The sequence below is a fragment of the Melospiza melodia genome, chromosome 5 (genome assembly GCF_035770615.1).
Source record: "Melospiza melodia melodia isolate bMelMel2 chromosome 5, bMelMel2.pri, whole genome shotgun sequence".
NCBI lineage: Eukaryota > Metazoa > Chordata > Aves > Passeriformes > Passerellidae > Melospiza > Melospiza melodia.
The window spans coordinates 27,322,302-27,349,443 of NC_086198.1; the positions used below are offsets into that span (position 1 = coordinate 27,322,302).

The window sequence follows — 27,142 nt, forward strand, 5'->3', positions numbered from 1 at the left end:
GGCGGTGGGTTGAAATGGAGGGAGTTGTGGTGATGGATCTGTACAAGATCTTTTTGAATATCACCGTGCATGAGCTGGAGGGGGAACTGGACGACAACTGGGGAGAGAGAAGAAACAGCACTGGGCTGAGGAAAGAAATCCTCTGTGCTGGAAATACGACCTGGAAGACTCACGGTGCTGGGCCAGCGGCACACCAGCTGAGGCTGGCATCAGCAGAGGGGACACCTCCCCGCCGGTGCCCGCTGCCCGCGGTGCCCCCACAGGCCGCTGAGGGCCGGGCGGGCCGCACCGCGCTCCGCCTCCCGCGGCACGGGCGCTGCGGCGGGAGGGACGGGGCGGGACGGGGCGGGAGCGGCGCTTCCCGGCGCTTCCCGGCGCTCCGCCCGCCGCCGGCACAGTCCGTGCGGAGCCGAGCCGTGCTGTCCTGTGCCCTGTCGGGGATGATGAGTGCGTGAGAGCCGTAAAGCAGCGTCTGGGGCCGGGAGCACCTGCCGCTTCCAGGTATAGTCTGCGGTGCGTCTGGTCGGTCCATCCATCCATCCTTCCGTCCATCTATCTGTCTGTACATCCATCTATATATCCATCTCTGTCTTCTTTGCCACCTCCGGCAGGACGGTCTCATTCCTCCTGATGTTTAATCTCCTTCCTGGCTACCCAGTTCTGTACTGACAGAGCTACTTTTTGGGGGGTATCAGCATACTGGGGAAGACTTCAACCCAGCAGTGGTGATGCAGTGATTGGGTCCTTATCCCCTTCTCTATAGTAAGATAAAACGGGATCCTAAAACTGCATGATGTGATTTTTTCCCTGTGGCTCTAATCCTTGGAAAAGCTTTCCCTCCTTTTCTTTATACCCGGTGGTTCAACTGATTAGTGGGTTGTTTTTTGGTTTTTTGTTTTTTTGTTTTTTGTTTTTTTTTTTTTTTTTTTTTTTAGTGGGAAGGATAAAAAAGCACTGATCTACTAGATTGTGTTTGTAAGGGCTGAGTAAAATGGGGGTGTGGGCGGGATGTGTCTGTGTGTATGTGTGTCACTGGGCATCTGCCGAGTGTGAGTGTGATAAAACTTCAGCCTCCTGCGCTGTGTGGGGTAGCAGCAGTTCAGGGGTACGAGGCGAGTAAGGACTGTTAAATGACCCCAGATCAGTGTTAAATGACCCCAGATCAGTGTTAAATGACCCAAGGTCAGTGTGTCAGTCCGGACTGTAAGCTAAGGCAGCCCTAACAAGCAGTGCCTCCCAGTCTGCCCGTGTGTAAAGCTAAATACAACGCAGGGGGATGAGGAACTCTTCCAGAGGAGTTCTCCGGAACAGAGCGGAGGAGGGCTGCCTCCTCTCAAAGGGCAAGAATGGCCTGAAAAATCAAAAGAGCCGGGAACAAAGAGGTGCTCTGTACCTCGGGCGGCTATTTCTAAGGCAGGAATGTTGAGGGGGCTGCTTTCAGTGAGATTAGCGCCTTGGTGGGCTGAGATGTCATCTGTGCCATCTGTGACAAACTGGGACTTGGGCAGGCAGGACTGGGTCTCCAGGCTGTCTGTTTTGAAAGCTGAGAAGAGCTTTTTGAAGTACGGCTTCCTCAGGCTTATCTTAGGGCTTCCAAATGAGATGCCTTGGAGAGAGGCTGTTAATCAGCTGAAAATCAATGCTAAATATACTCAAGACAAGCAGCTAACTGATGAGCTGTACCGAGAGAACTGAGACCGAGCTCTGATTTTGGATAAGCTGAGACCGAGCTCTGATTTTGGATAAGCAGTGGGGATATCACTCCTTTGAACAGCAGGACTGAAACGGGCCGCTGTAGGATTTGTTAAATCTTTGTAAAAGAGGAAAGAAATGACTGATTTAGCAGGGGTTAAGCTCACAGCTGTGCCACTCACTGAGTGAAAGGCTTTTTTTGTGTGGTGTGCTGAATCCCTGTTGGTTTGCATTCTTTGTGGTTTCTTTCTGCCGAGGTTTTGGGGGACAGCTCTGTGTGTTGGTGGCTGTGTGTGGGTTGTGTGGGTTATCCAAACATTCCTCGGGGAGTGCGGGGTCACCGTGCCTGCTCCCGGCCGGTGCGGTGAGTGATGGCACACTGTGACAGGAGTGACAGGCACAGCTCAGCCCTGGAGCATAATCAGTGAAGGAATATGGACTGGAAAAGCTGACAGTGTGGGGCTTTACTTTTCTAACTGGGTGGTTAAAAAGTGAGGTTTTCTTGGGGTGAAGACAGGAAGGACTGTGTGTGGATGATACTGCCAGTCTGTGCTGTACATCACTGTAAGGCTCTGCTGACATGTCCCAAGGGCTGTTTGGGATAGATTGCCTGCATTTCAGGGGAGGAAGCACAATCTGTGATTGCACATACTTAAGGATTTTTTCCAAATGTTAGTAAACACACAGGTGTACTCTGCAAGCACTGACAAGCACCCTTTGCTTGGCACGGGTATGAGGGACTGAGCCACATCATCTAATAAACACTTTGATAGAAAATGAGCTTGTAAACAAAGCTTCCAGAGAGCATTTTGCAGCCACAGCAAGACAATACATTAATTTACAAACAGGAGGCAAAGACTCCAGCTGAAAGCTGTTGCTAATTTCTCCTCTGTTCTAGCTGCTGTAAGAAGTGGTATTAAAAAACTAAATTGCTACTGTGAGGAACCTGAAGGGGTGGCATTTAGTATGGCTGTATTTTTAAATAGGAAATGTGCAGGATCATGACAACAATCCAGCTCACTCTCCCTAGGCGGCTCCAGAATAGCACTGAATGACTCAGATCCATGCATTCTGGCTATTTTGGGTTCGATTCATCAAAATGCATCTTCTCGCCAGAATAAAATGTTGCCCAGGTCACCTGCCCCTCCCAGGGGGTGAGGTACTCTGCTTGCTTCTGGTCACACCTGGAAATAGGGCCAGAAATGCCAGGTAACACACCTGCAGAGAGGAGCCTGGGAGCTGTGAGACCTTCGGATTCGTGAGGAGTAAGACAGAGGATAAATAAGCTTGAGTCAGCCTGGGGAGTGGGGTATTCTGTGAGGTAATTGCTCTCATTGATACAAGGCCAGGTGCTTTCTGCATGAATGTAGCGTGCTGAACTGACTGTACTTGTCCATCAGGACTAGAGCTGATCCTCCCTTAAACATCCTGCTGGGGTTCAGACGCTGTTAGGCCACGTTTGTAATGATCTTTTCACAGCCCAGCGTGGTGTCCATTTGCTCAATATCATACCTACTGGGTGGTGACTTAATAGCTGTAATTGTTGCAGGGCAAGGAGCGTTTGGCCATCGATTGCGCAGCCCAGGGGTCCACCCTGAGTCGGGCACGGGAACTGCTGCTGGTCCCGAAGGCTGGCACAAACCAGGCTGCTGTGGCCCTGCCCTGACTGGGGAAAAACATCTTTGCAGTCATTTTGGCTATAAGATGCTTCTCTTTGATTTCCCAAGAAGTCAAGCAAGCTGATCGCAGACGGCTGTTTACAAGTCCTCTGTACCTCAGACCCTGCTCTGTTCTAGAAGCCTCTGGCTGATACCCAGCCCAGATATAAATGGGTGAGAGGCAAGTGTAGCTGGTGCAGATATGGAGCTGTACTTCCTCTCTTAGCTGACAAAGTGCAGCCATCCATTTTTATCTTCAATCTAGATACTGGAAAGTATATTTTTGTTGTTGTTGTGGTGATAGTGGGGTGATCAGTTAATACTTTGACTGAAGTATTTCTGTTGCAGAAACTGTGAATATACTGCTTTCAACCTGCTGTATATTGAAGTGTCAGTGAAAATTCTGTACTGTTCATGGAGACATAAGGACTCAGTGATCGGGGAAAAAAACATCTTATGAATTGTTTGCCCTAAAACCAGCATATTTTTCTGCATCATCTAAATGGCAGAGACATCTGGCAATGAGGTTTTAGGTAGAAACAGTTAAATGAAATTTAGTACTGTTATTTAACACTACAGCAGCTTGCTGTTGTAAATTATAACTTGGCTGCCTATTATGATTACAAAAGGGAAAGGTGTTTTCTTTAGAAGTGTACTGTACGTAGCACCAAAAGGCTAAGCATGAGTGTCTGCAAAGACTTTTTGGGATTCAGAAGTTATCTTGCTTTGATGAGGTTGAAGAAGGAACCATGTCAAGAGAGCTTCATGCTTAAGGCTAGTACCATGCTCCTGGCAGTAATATAAGATACACCTTCTGTACACCTTTTGAAAAAAGATCTTAGTGCTTAATGAAAGGAAATAACCCCATAGTTATCCCTCTTTGTACTGTCAAGCAGAGGAATGCAGTAATGAAAAACTGACTAAAGCCACGTGAGGAGCTTGTAGCAGAGTCAGAAGCAGATCCAAACAAGCAGGTGCCAGGTCTAAGCACTGAAATAATGCCATAATAATTATGTTTTCTGTGGATAGATCTGGGAACAGCTCTTGATGAAGCTGGTTATCACTCTGAAATGGTCCAGAATGTGCTTAGCTACTGCCCATGCAGATAGAGAAGGTGGATCTTCTGGCTTGGATCACCTGGGGTGGGTTAGGATTACATCCCTGTCACATCCCAGGGTTCACATCCCTGCCACATGGAATGGATCACACTCCCCAAGGTCAGTGAAAGTCTAATACCACAGTGATTCTCTTCTGGTGGTAGTGTAGGGGAATCTGCCCCCATTTTTTGTTGAAAACGTCAAATTTCAGTTTTGTCAGCTTGAAGTATGCAGGAGGCACAAAGCCTGCTACAGAAATTATGCAGAGTGCAGAACTCTGTAGATACAGAGCTACAGGACTCCTTTCAGAGTTCTGATTCACTGGGGGGGGTAGCAGAGCATGGTGGCATCACAGGCCCCATCTGTCCACCCCACCCCACACCCCATTCCTGGACATCTCAGGCACCGTGAATCAGCTGCTGAATCACTGGTTTTACAGTGTGATGTTTTGGAATAAAGCATCACTGCTGTTCCCTTGCCTTCACACTCCTGACCTCAGAGCTGCAGCAGCCCATCAGCTGAGTGAGGAGCAGCATCCCAGCTGCCCCTCTGCGCTGTGGGAGCCAGGCTGCTGAGCTCTTCTGCAGCCTGCTGGTGGATGGCAGCCCTGACAAACCAGTCTGCAGCTGGCTGAGCAGAAAGGTGAGGTTTTAGTGTTTTAAGGCTGTATTTTTTAGTGTTTTAAGCTGTAATATTTAAGAGAAAATGGCAAAACTGTTCTGTGCTTCACTGGGTCCAATAAGGGGAATGCTTTGCTTCTAAAATCTCCACCCTGCTTCAGTAAGGTAAAGAACTGGAAGGCTTTAGTAGCATTCTTGCTTTCAGTCCAGCTGTCAGCTCAGAAATTTTGGTAGAAAAGAGTAGCTATGTGTGTTGTCTGTATTTTAACATGGGAGGTGTTTCATTGAATCCTTTGGCTGGCCAGAGACTCTTGTGCATCTTTTTCCTTTTCATTCATTCTGTAAATCCCTCAAGTTTTAAAGAGTCGCTATGGAGCATGCAATGGACTGAACTTTTCTAGAATCTCATGTGCCTTCTGACATTTAATAACTGCTGTGCTAATTCATCATGTCACTTTATATTATATACTTATCCTGTTTAATCATGTTTTAAACTTCTCCTCTGAAACTGGGATTTAGCAAAAAGATGTACAAGTTACAAAATCCCCACACTTATATGGGCTTATATTTTGCATTCAAATGGTAAAAGAACAGCATCCAGATGAAGAAATTACCTATGAAATTAAAAATAACTTAAAATGAACTTAACAAAAATATTAATCTGTCACTAATGGAGCATACTTCATATCTTTTTAAATAATTGTGGTCTCTTCAGTTTTCTAACCTACAGACAGAAATCTCAGCAGCACTGTGGTCATGGTAAGGGACAAGTGCTTTAAGAAATGATATGTTATAGGTGTGGCATCCTTTTAGTGTCATGTGTTTCAAGGCTGTTGCTTTTGTGTGTCCAGCAACACGGACAAATTGTATCATGTGTTTTGTTTGGGAGGAACACATGTCCTGTCCTCACCCTGGACTGAGTAATTTTCCTGCAGCTGGGATTTGTGCCGTGATGCAGTCTGCCTGCATGTGCTCCTCTGGCACTGCAGCAATGCTGGCACAGCCACTTCCAGCATCATTAGACTCTCTCTCTCTTCCTGCCCCACTGAAGAAGAGGATGGGAAAGGATAGAAGGGGAGCTGAGTTGTGGGGCTTAAGCAGGGAACATGGATTTACAGCATATCAGCAACAAAGAGGAACTTGTTTGTTTCCTTCCCTTTTTTATGCTTGCAGATTTGGGGAAATTCAAGCCATTCTTAAATGCCCCAAAATGTTCCTAATGCTCCCTAGTAAACCCACAAATGTGTTCATGCCCATCACACCTCTGCTGTTCAGTATCCAAGGACTTTAATTTCGAGTCATTCAGGATTCACTTAATTACTGTGCCAGAGTTCTCATACGTGAGTGATCAGTCAGCAGTGCTGCATCTGACCTTCCCAAATCATCAGCAGGGTCTATTTATAGACCCAAGAAAAATGCACATTCAGGAAGAAAATGCCCCTACTTGAAATTCAGTTCCTGTTTTAATCTTTGCTTACTGGCGTTTTTCATTTTCCTTTAAGGCTTATTGTTGCCTGGGTGATTTTTGGAAAACTTTACAAAATTGTTCCTCCTCTGCTGTTTTAGTGAAAACCAAAGAGTGCTTTAAGGCTGAGTCAGGTTTCTTACATGCACCTCAGGTCTTTTCTTGCCCCACCAGCAACTGTGCAAGGTATATTTTCTATTGTTATGGCATTGTCCAGCATGGATAGTTTTGGTCTTCTTCCTCTGGGCTGGATTCCTTATGAGAGGTTCTTAATTTTGCTCTTGATTTCAGTCTGGAAAAAGCCAATACCACTCCCCTTTTCATGTCCTGTGTGAGTAAGAAAAAATATTCTGTACTCTGCCTCTTTAAAGATGCACTTTATAAGTAATTCTAAGAAGGAACTATAACTCAGGGTTGGTGCTGAAGTCACACTCTGAGAACTGTATGGTAAATTCATCACAAAGAGTGGAAGCAAGAAGGCTTGAGCTGGGACAGTTCTGTGATCTTAATTTCTGCAAGTGAGACACACAAAACACCCATCTGGGAGTTTTTCAGGTTTCTTATCTTCTCAGTAGCTTGAGCTGTAAAATTTCCCTTTACCTTTCAGTGCTAAAAAAAACAAAAAAGGCTTTGTGAGTGAAGCACACACACCAGGAAGAGCTGTGTGGAATGCCATGGGCGGCCCCTGGGTCAGGTGTGCTTTTGTTTTGGGCAGCCTGGGTGGATGTCCCAAGCACTGCAGAAGGATTCCAGCTGCTCCAGTCACCTTTATCCAGGGCCTGGCTCAGATAGCTCTGCACAAACACACATGGCATGGGAAACAAACAGGGAGAGTTAGAGACATGCACATGCCTGCATGGGTGTGATGTCACTGGCATCAGTGGCTGGAGCACTGGAATGGAAGGTTCTTGGCTTTTCATGGAAGACAGGCTGGGGAGACAAGGAGGGGGTGTAAGTTTGGAGGAATATGGGGAAATTGTACAGGAGGTTAGGGATGAGGTTAAGAAAGCTAAGGACCAGTAAGGGCTTCTGTAGGCTTGTTGCTAACAAAAGAAAGAGCAGGGATAATGAGAGCCCTCCCTGGAGCTCAGCTCCTGCAGGGAGTCAGTCTTTTGTTTTGCCATACCTCAGTTTTATGATGGCATCCTTAATAACAAAGGGGGATGGTAATCACCTGTTAAATGTGGTTAAGGGTTTCAGATTGTATGGGGAACAGCTCTGAGGGGTTGTAATTGGCTTTCTGAAGTTTGCATCTTTTAAGGGTAGGTGTGCCTTAGGAATGCTACATTCCTCTGCCTGAGGGATATAGTGTGGGAGAAAACTGTACCTGAAAATGTTTGGCAGTGGCTTTAAAGGCACTTTTTATGGCTACTACTGAACTTCTCAGTGGGTGCTTCTATGAAGGATACCAGCTGTCCATATTACTGGGTTTGTTTTATGAATCTGATGTGCAGCCTGAGCTCTTCAATATAAATTAAACCATGCAACCTTTCACTGTTTATAGTAGAAAACAGATTTTTTTTTTTTTGTTTAACATAAAGGTTTGGAAAAGCACTTGGCAGCCTTGGAAGCCACGTCTGATTCCTTTAGTTTTGCCAAACTGAAACTTGGCTCCAAGGAGATGGTGGGGGTTTGAGTGCATCATCTTTGGCTCTCACTCCCTATTTACAGTGCTGTTCTGGGAAGGTTGAGGCTTCTTTCTTGTCAGAGGCTACTCACAGGCAGAATATGGACCCCAGTCTCATATTCACATGGCCCAAGGTCTCATGTTCTCCATAATGATACTAAAGGCAGAAAAAAAATGTTGTATTCCTCTTTCCATAGTGCAGAGTTTTTGTCTTCTCTCTGTCACAGGAGAGCATTACTGGTAAAGCCAGGAAATTATTTCATTGCTCTTTCCTTCAAGTCAGATCTTTAATAAAATAGAAAACAAAACAAAGCAAAACAAAAAAATCCCACTCTTTTCATTCTTGGGAAAAAAATAGAGAGAAGAGATAAATGGCTTTCCATGTGATTGCTAGCCAAATGTTTCCAAAGCCCAGTTAAAAAGTTCCAGTTTTTAACTCTCAGAACATTTTTCATTGGAATAATATTTCTTGTCTTTTTTCCCAATTCCTGCTTGTCAGATCTTGCCCTGCTGTGCTTTGTCAACAATATTTTTAGGTTCCAAGACACCTCTGCTCTATATGCCACGGATTTGTGGACCATTATCTGCTCTGCAACCAAATTTCAGTTTCACTCAAGTTATTCTGAAGGCAGGGTTCGGCTGAAGCTTTAGCTAAAGAAGCTTCTAATTAGAATTAAGCATGCTGCTTTGTGCCTCCACCTCCAAATAAAATACAGCAGAGGAGTCAAAGTCAGGATAATAAAGGAGTCATGCTGGAAAAGCACATGTGTTGTATGAATCACCCCATTGACTATGCTATATTTATCTCTGTCACACTTTGCTATCAGCCCTTTTCATCGTAGGGGGAACGTGTCCTGTGTGCTGCTCACTTCCAAGTGAAACCCAGATCTGACCACACAGACCATCTTGGTGTCTCACTGAGGCAGGACTGAGCCCTCTCTGTCAAGCAGCTTCCAGAAACAGACAGCAAACAAGTGAGACAGTATGTGCCCTTTGGGAGAGACTTTTGAGAATTTTATTTCATGGTTACAAATTAATGGCCTGATGATTTTTTTCTTTCCTGTTGATGAGGCCCTAGGAGACTGTGTCTTCAACCTGCCTGATTTGTGTTGAGAGGATTGCATGAAATCAAAACTAATTGCTGGCTAGTCTGGCTAAATCCCCTCCATGTTCCAGTCTCACCCTGAATCAGGCTGGTTTGGTTAGTATGAGATCTGGGTTGGAACAACTACTCACCTTGGTTTTTTACAAGTGCTAATATTGGTTTCAAGTTGTTTTGCAGATGCAGACTAGCCTTTCTCACTTCGCTGTGGAGTAATACCTTGGAGCCACAGTGCTGCAAATGTTTGGTGGATTGCAGTGTTTACACACTGTTCACTACCACTTGCATTTTGACTGAATAAACTGCGCTGCAGTAGCTGAAAAAAAATCTGAATTTTGGTGCAAACAGGACATCTTTCAGTGTCAGTGGGCTGAAGAATATTTTGGAGTTGGTTCAAGTCTGTGGCTTTTCATGCAGGATATGAAAACCTAGGAAACACTGCAGAAGGTTCCTGTCAGCTCCTCAGTAAAGTTTTGTTCCTTAAACTGGGTTAGCCTTGCAAAGAACCTGAAGGACCAGGAGTCTTTGTGGATCAGGATGCTTTATTGCTGCACAGCATGGCCATGGTAGGCTTGCACTTCACCTGCCCAGTAACTTGAACTCCCTTGTACAGGAACCCAGTTAAGTTCAGCCCTGCACTTTACACTGTGGCATGTGGATTTACTTTGTTCTCCTCCAGTTAGTCGGGCTGCATGGAATTGAAACGCTGGTTGAACAGCTGCTTAGAGTGTCTGATATCACTTTTCAGGCACTGAGACTTTTCAGTCTTTCCCATTTTGATGCAGATATCTTTTGGCACCTCTCAAGGTGGAATTAGCACAGGTCCTGTAGCCCAGGAGGCTCTCTCCACTGTCCTTCTCTGCCTTTGTTTTTGGCTTTCTTTTGCTGTTTATTTACTGAACCACTCAGGCTTGTGCTGGTTTGAATGTCTGCATTGTCTGGACACACTGCCAGCAGCAGCGAGTCTGTGTGGTGCTCCAGGTCGGAGCTAAGGAATCTGGCTAATAACTTAATAGCTTCTCATCTGCACCGAGCTCACTCTGAAAAGTGCTTTATTGTGGGCTGGGGAGCACACAGATGGCAGCACTCTATTTGTCTCCAGGCTGTCACATCACTAGTTGTTCTCAAAACGGGGTGCCTTCACAGGCTGGTGTTCACTGAGGCCTGTGGCTTTAAAGAGCCTTTTCCCGAATAAGATTTGATACAATGGGGAGAAAAGAAACAGCATCTGCTCTTACAATGATGGCTCAGAGGCATTAATGCTTTTCTCATGCACATGTCGACACATGAGCACAGCAGCCTGTGGATATTGTGTTCTCAGTTTGATCTCCCTTGCCTTGAAGTTGTGGGTAGGGTTGGAAACAGCGTGCCATCCATCCCCTTTTGCGGTTTGTCTGTCTCTCCCTGAATGCCCATGAGCACCAGTAACTCTCGGGTTCTCTAGTTGGTCAGAGTGACCCCAAGATACGTTAGAAAGTCTCTTTTCCCAGCCCAGAGATCGAAGAAGGAGTCAGAATTCCTCAGTTCTCATTCTCAAGGTTGTTTATTGTTTCTTATCTATAAAATTCTTTCTCCTGGCCTGCCAAGGTCTGCTCAGCAAGACAGTCAGAGGCACTCTGCCTGCCCTGGGGCAGTGTTATCTTTTTATACTAAAAACTACGTGTACAATATTTACAATTACTTTCCAATACCTATCACCTGTGTTAGACAGTGAGCTTCTACTCTAAACCAATCCAAAAGTGCCAACATCACCCAGAAGATGGAGGCCAAGAAGAAGAAGGAGAAAGGCTGGACACACCCAGATCCCTCCACCTTGCCCCCTGAACCCCCATTCTAAAAACCCCAAAAATATCTATTTTTCACCCTGTGATAAATTCACTATCATTCTACTTAAACTGTCGTGGCTTGTAATTCTTCATATAAAGGTTGGTAATTGTTTTTTCCAAGGGCTAAATCAAAGGCACAGGGGTCTTGGGCTCTGTGCCAAGGTCTCTGCGCCCCCTGGGCAGGGGCTCGAGCCCTCCAGGGCAGCCAGAGGAATTTCCTGGGTTCCCACAAGTAACTGCTGCAGTAGAGTTAAAACCAGCTTGTTTGGGGTTAAAACTGGGCACAAACTTATATATAGGCTATAAAATCTAAGTTCCTTAAACTGACAAGAACTGCTACTCCCAGAAAGCAGGGAAGGAGGGAGAAGGAAGGAGTTTATAACTCAACACTCAAGCAATCAGAGAGATTTTATCTTTTGGCCTTTTCAGATATTGCATTACCAGAAGAGCTCCTGAGTGGTCCTGGCCCCCTTGCTGCCCACCCACTGCTCTGAGTGACTAAACAGCCTGCAGCACTGACTGATCTTTTCCTTGGAAAGACATTTTGATATTTTGATTCCACAGGCACTGAGATGCAAACTGATGAGTAATTGCATTATTTTTCCTAAAGCTGGGAAACACAAGGCTGGATATTTTCACATTTTCACAGAGTCTGGGGAGAAGGTTTAACAAAACTCTGAATCTGGTCTCATCTTTTGTATCATTGGTGAACTTGGACAGCAGTGGTAAGCAACTATGCCCAGGCAAGTTTTTCCAAATTTCTGTAGAGCCACTCAGAGGGTAGGTGGAGGCAGATGCACTGAAGCATCAGGCTTTAGCCTGGGTCACACCTGTCACAGTGTTATTGGGAAAACCAAGCACCAATTTGCCAGGGTGGAGTTGGGAAATGGGAGGTTTGAGATTGCAGTTACATGGCTGTCGTGTTGCATAAAGAAGACTGTCCTCTCGCATGACTTTTCCAGGGCTTCACTTCAGTCTCTCTCCTTCTGCACTGGCACTGGGACAGCCTGAGCCTGCTTCCCCTCAGAGTGCTGCTCTGAGGGAGCTGCTTTCAGGATTTGACCAAAGTGAACGTTGTACCACATCCCCGAAAGCTTTATAGAAAGTCTGAGTTCCCAAAACCTGTTAGGATTTTTGTACCTCCTTCTAACTCTTAGCCTGGACATCTTATCTGTTATTTAATAAAGAAACAGCAAGATAGGAAAGAAGCACCTGGCAATTGTGACAGGCAGTGGTGAAAGGCTGTGTGGCCCTTTCCTGAGGGGCCTGCACAGGCTTGAAAACAGTGCCATCTTTACTGAGTGCAAGTAACCCATGACGTGATACTGAGGTTTTTTTTCTAGTGCTGTATTATCTCTGGGAGATAGAAAACCCCTTACATTGTACCTTCCCTGAATTATCCCTTATCTCTTGTGTGTGTGTCTCCTCAGGGCAAGATGCCACAGACACCTCCCTTTGCAGCCATGTTTGACAGCAGCAGCTACAACAGGAACCTGTATCAGTCAAAAGAGGACAACTGTGGAGGGCTCTATTACCATGACAACAATCTCCTGTCGGGGTCTCTGGAAGCTCTGATCCAGCACCTGGTACCCAACGTGGATTACTATCCTGATGTAAGTTAACTGTGTGGCCAGGCCTGATGTGTCTCCTGAAGGGAAGCACGTGCTGCAAGAGCAGATTGTGTCCCATCCATGGCTGAGGAAGGGGTTCAGCTGGCTGACCAGCAGTGATAACAGGTGCCTTACCTGAGTTCATCCTGCAATAACTCACCCAGCTTAGGAAGTCCAAAGCTTTATTACTCCCGTTGTATGGTGAGCAACTCGTGACTAATTTATAAAGCACACACCTAGACTGGCTTATGGCTGATGGACTGTGTGTACCATTAACCCCCAAAAATGCTGCCAGGCAAGCTCAGGAGGAAGGCATGACCACCATTGTGACAGAATGAAAGTATTTATTGCAAAACTGAGTGGTTTTAGTGCATATTTCCCATTGTTCATCTGAGGTCAATGTGTACTTGCAATGAGCAACCAAAATGTTGGACTAGTACCACACTATTTAGGATCAGCAGAGGCTGGATGTGACAACAGGAGGTTTGTCAGTTGGTAATTTTTGACCTGTGTGGGCACATCCATGCATTGAGACACTTTCTGTAATTCTTAGAAAAGAAGATAAAAAAGAATGGTATCAAAAGGTGGCAGGAAAGGGCAGCTGGGGATAACTGATGGATGATGAAACTGCAACTCTACTTGTAAACATAAGAGAAGACATAACTCTGCTTATATTCAGCTTCTGTTATTGTCAGAGTTCTGTTCACATTTCCAAGACATGATCTTTTTTAACTTGGGTCAGAATTAACAGCAGCACATTACCTAAGCTACTGCTTAATGCTTAGTGTAAACTTCAGATATGTAGCAATTTAGACACTGGTTGGTCAAACAGGATTATTTATTCCTAGTTTCTAGAGCCAGAACGTTGTAGAGTCTTTGTAGAGTGGGTGCCATGGATACTTAACTATTGGCAAAGGGGAAAGTTGAATGGATATCCTGAATATTCGTCTCACAATGAGTTCAAATCATGATACATCAAAAATCGAAGGAAAATAAGGAGCCTCCTCTTGTAACCTCAGAATCAGTTACTGATTTTTATTCTGTAAAAATAAGCTGTGTAGTTCCCTCTGCTTTCACCCAGGAGATAAAAGTTTACTGTAGAGCAGGAGAAGATGAGTTGAAATTTTGTTCTGAGTAATTTCAGATAATAAGCTTGCAATAAGGCTGTGTGCAATAGGAGAGTTAAACTACCTTTGCCCTGCCTTGTTTTGGTTTAATCTTGCATAACTTGGCTCCAGCACAAATTTATAATATTGGTTCTGGAGCAATGATAAGCGTTAAATTAAATTATTATCTCTGTAGCAATTGCTTTTGGCAGAGCCACATGTAGTTTTCTTCTGCAGATAGTAAAGTACAAAGAGCAGATTTTTCAGGAAGGCATTTCGAGAAAATATAAAAAATGTTGGTAATTTATGCTTTTCTGTGTCTTCCTCTTGCTCACAGAGGACGTACATCTTCACCTTCCTGCTCAGCTCCCGCCTCTTCATGCACCCGTATGAGCTCATGGCCAAGGTCTGCCAGCTGTGCACTGAGCAGCAGAGGCTCAGCGAGCCTGGCCTGGACAAGGTGAGGTCCCACACTCTCAGGGACTTCCCAGCTCCCTGCCCAAACCCTGCTTTTCAAGAAGGTCCTCAGTGGGATAGAACAGACTGAAAACCTGACACAAGCACTTAGAATGTGACCCTTTATTCAGTGAGATTCTTGGGGAATTTCCATACTGCTCAGCCTGTCCTCCATGAGGGCTGCTGCTCCTGCTGCATTGCTTGTTTTACCAAGAGGATCTGTGAAATAGGGTCATGAACAGACCAAAATCTGCCCTCTGAAAGTCCAAGGCAGAGGTTTTGTTGACCCTTGTCCTTACTTCACTGAGAATCAAAAATCATTTTGTGGTCACTATGCCCAAGGCATCCTCTGACCACCACATCTCCTCATCAGCCCTTCTCTGTCTGTACACAGGTTTCTCCCTGTAAGGTGTAGTGCATGCATATGTCGTGGCACAACTGAAATTTGCCACTTTCCTTGTTGAGGGTTAGTCATAACTTACAGAAACACTAATCAATGCCTTGCACTGAGGCACTCCTGATAATGAGGGGAGTCATTTCCACCCACCTGAAGCCCAATTTCCAGGTCAGCTAAACCAATGAGAGTCTCTTCATTGGCTTCCATGGCCATTGGCTCTGGCATATAGTGCAATGCTGAATGAAGTTAAGATTAAAATTTACCTGACATTCATGCCCTTATGCTCCACAGTATCCTGCAGAGCAGAATTGTCTTTCCTTTGAGCTGGATATTTCCTGCATTGCTGTTACATGTAACATTCCTCACTACTGTTTCCATATAGAACTGGACCCAGAAAATTGCACCAAAAATCCTGCAGTTGTTGACTGAGTGGACAGAGACTTTTCCTTATGATTTCCGAGATGAAAGAATGATGAGGAACTTAAAGGAGCTGGCACAAAGAATAGCCAGTGGGGATGAGGTAAGTTGTCTGCACACAAAGTTACTGGATAAAAAGGCATTCCTGTTACCACTTTGATATTGCTGTCAATAACATGGTGTGGCTCTGGGTGCTTAGGAAAAACTTATTACCAAGGTGCTGGTAGGGAAAAAGTTCTGTCTGGTACCTAAGCCTAGGATGAAACCACACAGAATAAGCAGATCTTCTCCAAAGCATGGGCAAGATTCTCTCCACCTCTAAGCCCATAACATAATCCCATTTTGTGCAGACAGGCACAATTTGGTGGATGTTAGTATTTGTCATTTTACTTGGAAGAAGCTAACTGGGACAGTAGCTGAGCAATCCCTATTAATGTTGATCATTTCTTGAGTAAGGTGTGTTGGAATTGGGCCTTTGACCTGTAGGTCAATAGAAAAGTTATAGCAGGTTTGGGGAGAAATTTCCAAAACAGGAATGGACCAGAAGGAATTGTCTCGAGCTTAAAGTATCAACTCAGAGGAAGTGTGTCCTATTCCTTCTTGTGTGGATGGAGCACACAAGGAAATCTTGAAATCCCACTTTTCCGATGGAAGTTCCACGTGGGTATTATGAAATATTTTGATGCTTAACTGATGCTTGTCTGTTAAGTACTGAAATAAACTTGGCCAAAAGCCAAGGGTTATATTTACTTAGTGGAAGGGAATTAAAAAGGTGTAGCTAGCATAATGCTGCAATTGCAAAAGACACTGGAGCGACATTTGGAAGAAGTATAAACACAAGTAGCAATTGCTAAATGGCGTTGTGTTTCCAGTGTTCCTCAGGGACCAGTGTTCCTTATATAAGCTTTTAAGTAATGGTGTGGATGAGGCAGCAAACAGCACATTAACAGGTGTGGAGGTAAGCTGCACTCAGAGAAGCTGAGAGTGCTGCCAAAGGCCTGGAAGGGCCTTGAGCCTTGAGAGGCTGTACACAAGCATGGAAAAGAACAAACCTAAACTGAATTTGGAAGCTGAAATACATTTTGATGTTGTCAGAGTGGGGAGGGACAGAAGATGGGACAAGAGAGTGAGATGTGGTATGAAATACAAATGAAAAAGAGACATAATTTGATGTGCAAGCTGAAAGTTGCAAGGTAGTTCCAGGGAGCTCTGGGCTGGGAAGGGGCAAGAGGTGTGCCCTCACTCCAGGGGGGGCAGGTTGATTTGTTTCTAGATACTCTTCATAGCAAGGTAGGAAATTGAATTCAGTTCCAGGCAAAGTAGTTGCGATTGAGGGCTCGCACCCACTTGAAAAGTACTCACTGGCACAAAGAGAAAGAGCTGCTTAGCCTGGAGGAAGTTGAGTTGGTGGATGGAAGAATGAAATGAGAAGAGGGAAGGATTGTCTGCAATGAAGTTTCTGGCACTACAGACAGTTTAAACAGTGAAATCGTCTACTGAAGGGAAAGGCAGATGTACAAAGCTGCTAGAAACCGTGCAAAGGGAGCAATCTTACTCAGAGAACTATAAATCCTTACTGGCTGTAGCTTTGAGGGTTTTTTGACTTTGATGTTTCCTTTAAAAAGACAAAGTTAAAGCACTGCAGTAAATTGACTTGTTTTATTGTGAGCTGCTTGGAACAGTAAATGGCAACTTCCTTGACCTTGCCTTTCTACAGATCACTTGGATTTTTGTGAGTCATTACCTTAAAGGATACAAAAGAAGAGTTTCCTATTCCTGCTCACTACATTTCTACTTAGAGCTTTTTATTCCACTTCCTGAATTATTGTACTCCAGTTCTTTTAAGAGTTGGTAGTAAGAGTACAACCAAAGCCTCTCACCACACTCACATATCTCTCCTTTAAAACAACATATTTGGGAAAATCTTTGGAGAAAAGGACAAATTCATCAGAGCAAAGGAAATATTGCTGCCTTGGACTGATCATACTATAGTTTGCAGACAATAGTTTTTAGATGATCTTTTCTGAAGCCACTTAGGTTTTTCTGTAATGGCTTTAGGATGGTATGTGGAATCTGGAAGAGTAACCCCCTTGGTTACACAGATCTATCTACTTAAGAGTTGAGTTCTGCTCCTACTTTAAATTGTCACTCCTGGTAACTTAAATCACTACATAGAAAGGCCTACAAAGGCAAAAGAAGAGAGAGATGCTTTTATTATCTTCTACTTTTCCTCAGATTCACTTCAAGTTTGAGCTCTGACTTTGGTGATCACTGGTCGTGATTTGCTGCAGAGAGAAGCAGGCCCTTTGTTTATCACTGAACGGCCACGTATCTGGTTTTTTTCTGTGGTCTTAAGCAGGAAAAGATGGAGTATTTTCATTTCTTGTATTTCCTCCTGTGGTAGTTGGTGCTTTTCAGGGAGTGGATTGAACACATCTTTTCTTTGAGCTGACTGGGTCAGTATTGAACCTGAGAGACAATCACTGCTTAAACCCTCAGCTGGATTCCTTTTGGTCTGATGAGATGCTGATATTACAAATTCATATAATAGAGCTTACCTTGACAAGAGACACAGGTATCAGCATCCATCTGCTGTGGTGTTGTGCAGACTTTAGTGCTGTATTCTCCCATTTTGGAAGTGCTTTCTGACAGTGTGGTGTTTAACAGATGTACAGGAAGAGCGTGCAGCAGCTTCTCCAGACCCTGCTCCGCAAGCTGGCCGCCGTGACCCAGTACGAGGAGGTGCTGGCCAAAATCGATGCCTCCACATCCACAGATCGCCTCACACTCCTGAAAACCAAGCCCCAGTCCGTGCAGAGGGACATAATCACGGTCTGCAATGATCCCTATGTGTTAGCTCAGCAGCTGACACACATAGAGCTCGTGAGTTGTTACCCTCCCAGGGATGACTTTGTCCCTCCCCTCTTTTTGAAGTGCAGGTTAACAGGGGATATGACCTGGCTGCTTCTGTGCTTTGTTTAGGAGAGACTCAATTATATTGGACCAGAGGAATTTATCCAGGCGTTTGTGCAAAAGGATCCTTTGAATAATGACAAGGTAATGGGAGCAGATCTGGAGCAGCTCTGAAATGCATCATTTACCATCAGGTGCACCTTGAGCTGGGAGTGAGGTCCAGCAATAAATGAGGACCATCAGAAAACAACCTTTAGTTAAATATTTTGTTAATGTTTTTTTTCTTTCTGGAGTACAACTCCTGAAGCTCAAGAACTCAGCCAACAAATGGACTTAAATGAACACATTTCCTGGGTTTTCTGACTTAGGCTAAGGGAGAACTTAATCCTGTGAATGTTTTCCCCAGGCCATTTATGTGGCCTACAGCTGGAAGAAGCTGAATTTAACTTTTGCCTTCTGCATTACTCATTTTCAACATCTGTTCTTCCTTTTTAGTAAACTGAACTCTTTGCAGCCAAGTAGCACATGGGGGAATTTGCAGGTAGAGCAAATAGACATAACAAAAAGACCACAGAGGGCTCTAGGTCTATGTGAGATGGAGGGAAAATATGCAGTGTTTTTAACCAGCCATGATGGAGTTGTCATCTCTTTGAATGCTGTTTTCAAAATGACTTAATTTTTTATGTTTTTCAAGATGACTTAACCTCTGTAAATAAACTGTGACAGAGTCAATCCATTAAAACTTGAATTATCCTTAAACTGACAAACAGAATAGAATGATGCAAGTCTACAATTTGATGTTCAGTCAGATGGTCTCTGAAATTGTTTTTCCAGATAGAGATCGCTGAAACTGCCTGCCCCTTTTTAGGCAGCCCTGAGATGTGGTATGGGAATGATTCCAAGGTGATACAGCATAGCACTGCTCAGAAAAGGGATAATCCCATCAAAATGGTAGAGCTGATCTCCCAAACTTAGGATGCAGTATGTCCATTTATCATCAACAGCCAAACATAATGTGCCTAACATCTGTTTTCCTGCTGCACTTGCAGAGGGCCTAATGTTTTACCTACTCCATCAGAGGGACAGAAGTAAGGACTGAAACAGTGTGTGTATTCAAGGGAGCTTTATGCAGATCCCTGATTGTTTGCATAAGTCTGTATTAGCTCCTTAAAGAATCCCAGTAGGACTTAAAGCATTCCACATGCCTGCTGGAGTGTTTTACTGGGCCAGCAGCTCAGGAGGAAGTTACACATGCTTGAATACTACCACTGCTGCTTTCCCTCTAAGGTTTTTTGTCACTTTGGGTAATTTGAGTTATTCCTGGTTACTTGACAGTGTTTGGGAATGGCAAGGCAGAAAGCCAAAAGATCTCCCAGGGAAAAGATGGAAATGGTGCTGAAAGTTGCTGTTTTATTTCTGTCTGTAGAGCTGCTATGGGGAGCGAAAGAAGACTCGGAATCTTGAAGCCTATGTGGAGTGGTTTAACAGGCTCAGTTACTTGGTTGCAACAGAAATCTGCATGGTGAGCAAAGACTCTTTGTGCTGAAAGGTTTTGTTTAGTTATCAAAAAGTGTGAAGCCTTTTCTAGTTTGGTGCCTTTAGGACTTTCCATTCTCTTGGTTCTGTAATTGTTGACATTTGGATGCAGTCAGAGCATGTCTGAGGAGGAAATTAGTGCAGTGTTTTTAGCATTATACTGGTGCCTCAGCCTTGTTGGTGTGACAGTGATGATTTATTCTGGGTTAGCCCTTCTTGGTACGTGAGCGTGTCTGGCCTGCTGTTCTCCTCTCTGGAAGGCCCTTGTGAATTGAGGCACATTCTCTCCTCTGGTGACCCTCTGCTCTGCTCTGCTGCTCTTCATATCCTTCTTCTTGGCAGAGCCTCTTTGCCTGTCCTTGCTCTCTGCCTGCCCAGGGTCTGGTTTGTCCTTGCTGTCCTGAATGCTTTTGAACACAATAGTGTAACTGCTTCTACATGTAAAGGATAGTGTGAAACTGTGCTACATATGGAAAAGACTTTTAACAGGGGTCTTATTTCTCTGGGGATGTGTCTGAGTGCTGTTTCCTGCTGAGCATAACCCTACAAATGCATCTCTTGCAGCCTGTGAAGAAGAAGCACAGAGCAAGAGTGATAGAATATTTCATCGATGTGGCACGGGAATGTTTCAACATTGGCAACTTCAACTCCTTAATGGCTATTATTTGTAAGTATGTGTACTCAGATATTATTTTATCCCTGTTTAAATCTGAATAAAGTGCTTCACACAGAAGGCTACTGCTGAGCTTGGTCAGCAGCATGAAGTTGCTCAACACTGTTGTAGTGCTATGTGTGTAGTATAAAGTTGGTGTAAACCAAAGTTTTCTTTGCAACTCTTCAGAGACCTCAATCCCCACTTTTTTAAACCAACTTCAGTGCTAGATTGGAATAGTTACTTTCCCTGTGATATGGAGAATTGAAACGTCTTCCATCATTTCTGTCACATCCTAGTGGTTTGAAATCCACACCTCTTTATATCTGGTAGGAAAATACTGGGAATATTTTTTTTTCATTTGAAACGTGAAAACTTCATAGTTGGGTGTAGTTTTCAATGAATTGTGTAAGAGATGGTGTTCAGAACACTCATTTGAACTTCCTGTTGTATGTACGTGTTTTATCAAATCCACATTAAATAATGTCATAGCATTTTTTTAGAGCTTTCATTCTGTAAGAGATGAAGATTTTGTTTCCAAGGTTATTTTGGAATTTAAAGAAAATAGTGACTGATTTCTTGAGTAGCTTCATTGAAAATACTTTTTATGGGTAATAGATTCTTTGCTTTATAAATACTTACTGGTCCAAGCTACCTAGAAGATTTTTTTTTTCTTTTAAATACTCCAACAATCTCTTTCTTTTATATCAAGCTGGCATGAACATGAGTCCCGTGTCTCGATTAAAGAAAACCTGGGCAAAAGTGAAGACAGCCAAATTTGATATTCTTGAGGTAAGTTTGGCTAATATTTGGACAGGAGGCTGTTTATACCATGTTACTTTAAACTGCTCAAAAATGTGAGTTTGGCTTCATTATGACATTTAATTTCATTTATTTGTGCTCTTAATGGATATTGTCCAGCTGACCTTTGTCAAAGTCATACAGTTGCAGCACTATATGAGTTTGTGATTTATCCAAGAGAATGTGTTGGATCCCTTGTTGTGCTGAATAGACATTTTTAAAATAAAAAATGATCAAATGAACAGACAGAGCAATACCACAGTCCTCTACAAAGCTGCATTTGTGGGGCTGTTCAGAAGACCTTTTCCTATTTAAGAGTTCTCAGTTGAAAAAGGGTTGTGTGTACCTCATTATTTGCATCTTTTCATGCCTTGCAGCATCAGATGGACCCTTCCAGCAATTTTTACAATTACCGAACTGCCCTGCGCGGAGCGACTCAGAGGTCCCTGACAGCTCACAGCAACAGAGAGAAGGTGTGTTTGCAAATGAATTGGCAGTGGGCAAAAGGGAAATGTGCTTGTTAAGTTGTGTGGTAAACCTTTATCCTGGAATTCTCATTCTCAGCAACTCTACCCCTGGCTGGCTTATAAAAAGCTGCCAGATCAGTTTGGTGCTGGCTGAAAGTCCAAACATTAAATGATCACTTTGATTATTTCAGTGAAATAAGTACATTGCCTCAGCTCATTTCTGTTTGACAGACACCTGTATCTCACAAACCCATACCACAAAAAGAAAGGCTAAGGGCTGACATGAGGTTGCTAGTAATTTGTTTTTAAAGCTGCTGCTTGTGCTAAACTTCCAGTAATTCATGGCTTAAGGTGGAAAGGCTTTAAAACTTACTCATAAAAGGTGTTCCAAACCTCAAATTTAGACAGAGCTGTGGCTTTTTTTTTTTTTTTTGTATATAGTCTTTAGATGCAGAATCTCAGTAGTAGTTCATGTGGAAGGGAATCAAACAGCTTCCCAGCTGCTCCCCTCTTGGAAGCAGTTGCTCATCAACTCCTTATGATATTAGGACTTCATGCTGTGTTGAATAAACATGATCTTGGAGTTCATGGAATAAACTACCAGGTAGATGAAGCAAATCCACGTGTAGTCTGCTGATCTATACTGTTGTTATACATGGAATGTCTTTCTGAGTCCTCAGGATCTGTTCACATATCATTCAAAGTACCAGAAGTCTAAATATAAGAGGCTTACTTCTTTTCAGAGAAAAGTCAGTTTTAAGACTTAAAAAAAAAAGATATTGAAATATGGCACAGTGAAGTGTTCTGTGGAAATAAGAAGTGGTATTTGTTTTATCCCCAGTTGTAACAAGAATGTGTAGCTGTGAAAACTTCCATAGGATAAAAATTAAAATAGAACCATTTTAAGAAAGTAAAATTCTCCAGCATTATCCAAAGAAAATTCTTTGTTCAGTTGGCAGGAAATGCCTCATTTTAAGCCAATCAGTACCGAGGCTCCATGACTTGCATGAGTTCAGGGAATTGTAGCTCAAACCATTTGTGCTGCTACCCCAATATTCCCTACCATGCTTCAATGGACATCTCCCCTCATTTACCAAGTCAGTCCTGTCAAGAGGAAAGCTACACTATGAGATACTCTGCAGGAATTATTTTTAAGAAGTAGGTGCCTCTGACCGTTTATCTTCTGGAATCTGCAAGGAAGAAGAAAAAAATGAAAACAAGAAGGACATCACATAGAAATGGAGGGCTTTGTGGAGAGACTTGTATTTTAAAATGTAGTGAATGCACAGCTTTTGTGTAAAGATGTAGAATCATTTTTCTCTGTAGACCATTGTGTTTTGATACAGGACCAGACTGACAATAATGCTGCTCTCTCCCTAGATCGTGATACCTTTCTTCAGCCTCTTGGTCAAAGATATTTACTTCCTCAACGAGGGTTGTGCCAATCGCCTTCCCAATGGCCACGTCAATTTTGAGGTAAGGGGAGCACTGAGTGGGGTTTTAGTCCAGGGTCAGCCCCTTTAACAGAAAACTGAAACAGATCCCTGTCCAATTTCCACTGGGTTCTGGGAAAGCAAACATAGACTGGAATTTGAGTGTATCTGTTACTTTTCAAGGGAGCTGGGAAGTAGTCAGGAAAAAGGAGTTTTATTGAAGATGGAATGTTAATAGAAACTTTCAATATTTCCAGGGTTTTTTGTGGGGGGAAGAAAAGTCAGAACTTCTTCCCTGTGCTCAAATTTGTCTCAACATCTCAATTCACAGGTTTGTTTTAGTTAATGACAAAATGTTCAAATATGGTGTTTTCAGGGTCCCCTGTCGAAGGAGAAAATGATTGAATCTGACTCCATGTTCTTAGAAGGCTAATTTGTTATTTTATGATATGATATTATATTAAAAATACTGTACTAAATTATATTAAAGAATAGAGAAAGGATACTTACAGAAGGCCGAAAGATAATAATGAAAACTCATGACTCCTTCCAGAGTCCAACACAGCTGGACTGTGATTGGTCATTAAGTCAAAACAATTCACATGAAACCAATCAAACAACCACCTGTTGGTAAACAATCTCCAAACACATTCCAAAGCAGCAAAACACAAGAGAAGCAAATCAGGTAATTATTGTTTTCATTTTTCTTTGAGGCTTCTCAGCTTCCCAGGAGAAGAATCCTGGGTGAAGAGATTTTTCCAGAAAATAGGACTGTGGCATTCAAATTAGTATTTTAGGGCTTTATCTTTTAATTCCTCACAGAAAAAGCAAGTTCCTCCTTTAACAAGATATATACACAGCATTTTCATGCATGTGAGTCCCAGATTGTCTCTGCAGAAATATGTGATAGAGCATCAGCAAGGGAGTTTTGACTCTCTTGTCTTCCAGTAGTTTCTCTGCCTCTGATTTCATGCTTGTTATCTGACACAGGGTGAGTTACCCAATGATTTGTTTCCTGGTACTTTCAGTTTTCAGGAAGCCTGGGTCATCCACACAAAAGTACAGTACATTTCAGTTGTAGTCATAGGCCTGAGTTAGCCTAAAGATTCTAAGCCTAGGCTGTGCAATGCCCTTTTGCTCAAGGAATCCACCTGCACTTGTGGCATGTTAACTTTAATTGAAAGAGCTTATCAAATAATGGCATCAGCATGCTACATGGGGAGTGTTTATTTTTGGCATACATTGCCAGCAAGAAAATAGAGCATTCATATTTACTAAGTGACAGGAAACATCTGGATTTTGAAATGTCAGTATTAAGCATCTGATGTGAAAATCTATGTATTTAGTTGCAAAACAAAAAGCATAAGCATCAATGAAGTTAAAATTTGGGCATAAGGAGTGTTACCAGCTCCTTGAAAGAAAAAATTAAGTGTACTTCATCTACTGTATTTGTATTCACAACAGCAATTTTAACAAGGTGAAGGAGTGGGAAGTTACCATAGATTGAAACAGGAATACAAAAGTTAGAAGCTGAGTTGTTGAGTCAGATCATGTTCACTTCTATCTTAAAAGCCAAGGACAATTGAAGCCTTGGTCTCCAAACCAAGATCTCTCCTTCTTATTAAAAAAATATTCAGGGTAAGCAGTGCTGTTCAATGTATAGCAACCTCTTCTGCTTTGTCTTCTGACAGAAATTTTGGGAACTGGCAAAACAAGTCAGTGAATTTATGACATGGAAGCAAGTGGAGTGTCCTTTTGAAAGGGATTGGAAGATTCTGCAGTACTTGCTCTCTGTCCCAGTCTTCAGTGATGATGGTAAGGAGCTCTGGGCTTCTGCAGGGGTGGTGTCACTGGCTACTGCTTAAACTCATTCTGTGTTAATTTGTGGCTTCCTCACAGTAAGGAAAAACTGTCCTGAGGACATCTCTGTCTGGCGAGTGAAAAATGTTCCTCCCTTACAAATGACAGAGAAGATAAGATTTTTCTTTTATGTGCATATAGTCTGTGAGGGTCAACATTGGTTCTGAAATAGAATGAAGTAATGTGATGTGGTCCCTGTAAATGTCACATGAAATGTATTTATGTGGACTTTCAGGATACTTTGCACTGAAGGGGGCTGCTTAAGGGAGAAAACAGGGACTTCACTGGCTGCTTACAAAGCACCATGTCCCTGGGCTCAGTTTATTTTCTCTTGAGTGCTTTCTTCTCCTCATGCTTTTGAGTTTCCACTGGTTGGTTTTTCCCCCCTCAGGGCTGTCTTTGTTCTCATGCACAGTTTGTTAGCATTGCCTGGGTGCAATTATAAGCAATGCTATACTTCTTAATGGGATTCTGAAGCCCTAAACTGAGGGATGGATAATACATGCCTGCTTCATTTAATTCAGGCTGCTTTGCAGGGAGAGCAAATTTTAAAATGCCAGTAGGCCTAACATAATGTATTTGCTTCTGATTGCAGCACTTTACTTGGCTTCCTATGAAAGTGAAGGTCCTGAGAACCACATTGAAAAGGACAGATGGAAGACGCTAAGGTTTGTGTCAGAGATTACCCAGATCAATAAATAAACAGAATAGGATACAGAGCAAGCATCAAGCAGTTAAAACCAAATGGAGTGTTACATGTTTCAACAGATGGGGTGCAGCATAGTTGTAAATCCCCCCACCCCAGTCTCTTGACTCTTGGAAAAAATAGAACAATCATTCTTTATCTTAAACCCTCTCAGTCCTTCTTTCCCTTAGGAAAGGGAATTAGAATAAGTAATTTTGTATTTTAATTCTTTGTGTTATTGAGTGAAGAAAGAAAGTGCTTTCTGAACTCCAAGAAATCCCCACTTCATCACAAGTACTATACAGAGCACTCTGGATGCCACACAGATGTTTTCACAGCTTCTGCATCCCTTTCTGCACCAGCCTTTCAGACAGGGCTGAGGTTTGCCCAAAGGTCACTCTGGGGCAAATGCATTAATGAAACCAGCTAACAATTTAGAGCTCAGGCTGGGGAAAAATATTCAGCAAAGTCATATTTTTGGCTTTTCTTCTACTGCTATTAGAATGCAGCCTCAGCAGCTCTTTGATTTTACTAATTGTGGCAGGATATGTGAACCATTGAGGCTGGGGATGTAACAATTCCATCTGATTGATTCCACTAATTTTGAGGAGGAGACAAGAAGAGAGTTACATCAGGGCACAGACATTCCACAGAGTTACACAGGGTGACAAGACCTGTAGCAGCTGGAATCTCAGTTTCACAGCTTCCTTATCACAGTCACTCTGTCTGAGAAGATTTACATGGTTCTATGGTTGCCTTTACCCATTTGCATTTCCCTCTGCCTTTCAGGTCAGCGCTTCTGGGCAGAGTCTAGAGCACACCCTGTCTGCTGTTGCTGTGTTACACGGATTGCCAAGGGCCATGGCTTGGTTTACTTTTCTGTGCGCTGAGTGGCACTCAGAATGATGAAAGATGTGCAGTCAGTTGCAATATTGTGGCAGCAAAGATGAAAGAAGTTAATTCAAGAACAAACAGGCGACTTCACCCATCTGACAGATGAGATAAAATCACAGCCTACTCATCTGGGATTCAGGCTGAAGTATTGATTGAGAATCCTTTGAAGATCTCAGATGCTGCCTATGAATCATTTCACACCTGGATGGAATATTCTTTCCTTTCCTTTTGCTGCAGCTTGCTGCTGCAAGGACTCTGCAGAGCTGCTAGAAGGACTCACAGGAGGCTACAGAGGGGAAATGTTCACTGTTCCTTTCAGTGAAACCCAAGTCTGCATTGAAGAGCTCTCATTCCTAATAAGCTGAATATATCCCAGAAGTTTGGGATTGCTAAGAAGGGAAAGGACTGGACAAAAGAATTGGCTGCTGAGGAGAATTTCTCCCTACCACTGTAATGGTGGCTGGGTTTTTTGTCTTTTTCCAATGTGTTTTTGAGTTGGCTGCTGGCAGGCAAACTCATTATTATTTTAAGTTATTTAAAAAATATAAAGTAATAAAAATCTAAGCTGTGGTAGAAAATACACCTGCTATAAAAAGGTAGTAGCTATGTAGCTCTACAACTTCTAGGGAGGCTTTTTCTTTTGTTCACTTCTTTACAGCTAACCACTACATGCTACAGACACACTTATTTTTACTGTGAGGTTTTCTTACTCTTGATTTTCCATACTTGACCTTCTTCTTTTATTAGGTTGAACAAGCTGACTTTTCTAGAATAGTCATTGAGAAACTGGCATAAAAACTGTTGAAATGTGAGAAATGTATGTTTTTA

The 27,142-nt window shown here is 43.1% G+C and overlaps 1 protein-coding gene across 2 annotated transcripts; it reads left to right on the forward strand.

Moving 5' to 3' along the window:
* The first annotated feature begins 372 nt into the window (after window positions 1–372).
* Window positions 373–26,892, forward strand: RASGEF1B (RasGEF domain family member 1B). 2 transcript variants are annotated; one of them, XM_063156654.1, is made up of 14 exons: window positions 373–501; window positions 12,518–12,700; window positions 14,141–14,263; window positions 15,039–15,176; window positions 17,741–17,956; window positions 18,056–18,130; window positions 19,413–19,508; window positions 20,087–20,189; window positions 20,887–20,966; window positions 21,353–21,448; window positions 22,823–22,918; window positions 24,567–24,690; window positions 25,331–25,403; window positions 26,210–26,892. In XM_063156654.1, exons 2-14 carry the CDS (start codon window positions 12,524–12,526, stop codon window positions 26,232–26,234), a joined length of 1,422 nt encoding a protein of 473 aa, XP_063012724.1. In that variant the 5' UTR covers window positions 373–501; window positions 12,518–12,523; the 3' UTR covers window positions 26,235–26,892. The 2 variants fall into 2 exon arrangements, with proteins under 2 accessions (XP_063012724.1, XP_063012725.1); XM_063156655.1 differs by lacking the exon at window positions 373–501 and adding an exon at window positions 5,068–5,089.
* The last annotated feature ends 250 nt before the right edge of the window (window positions 26,893–27,142 follow it).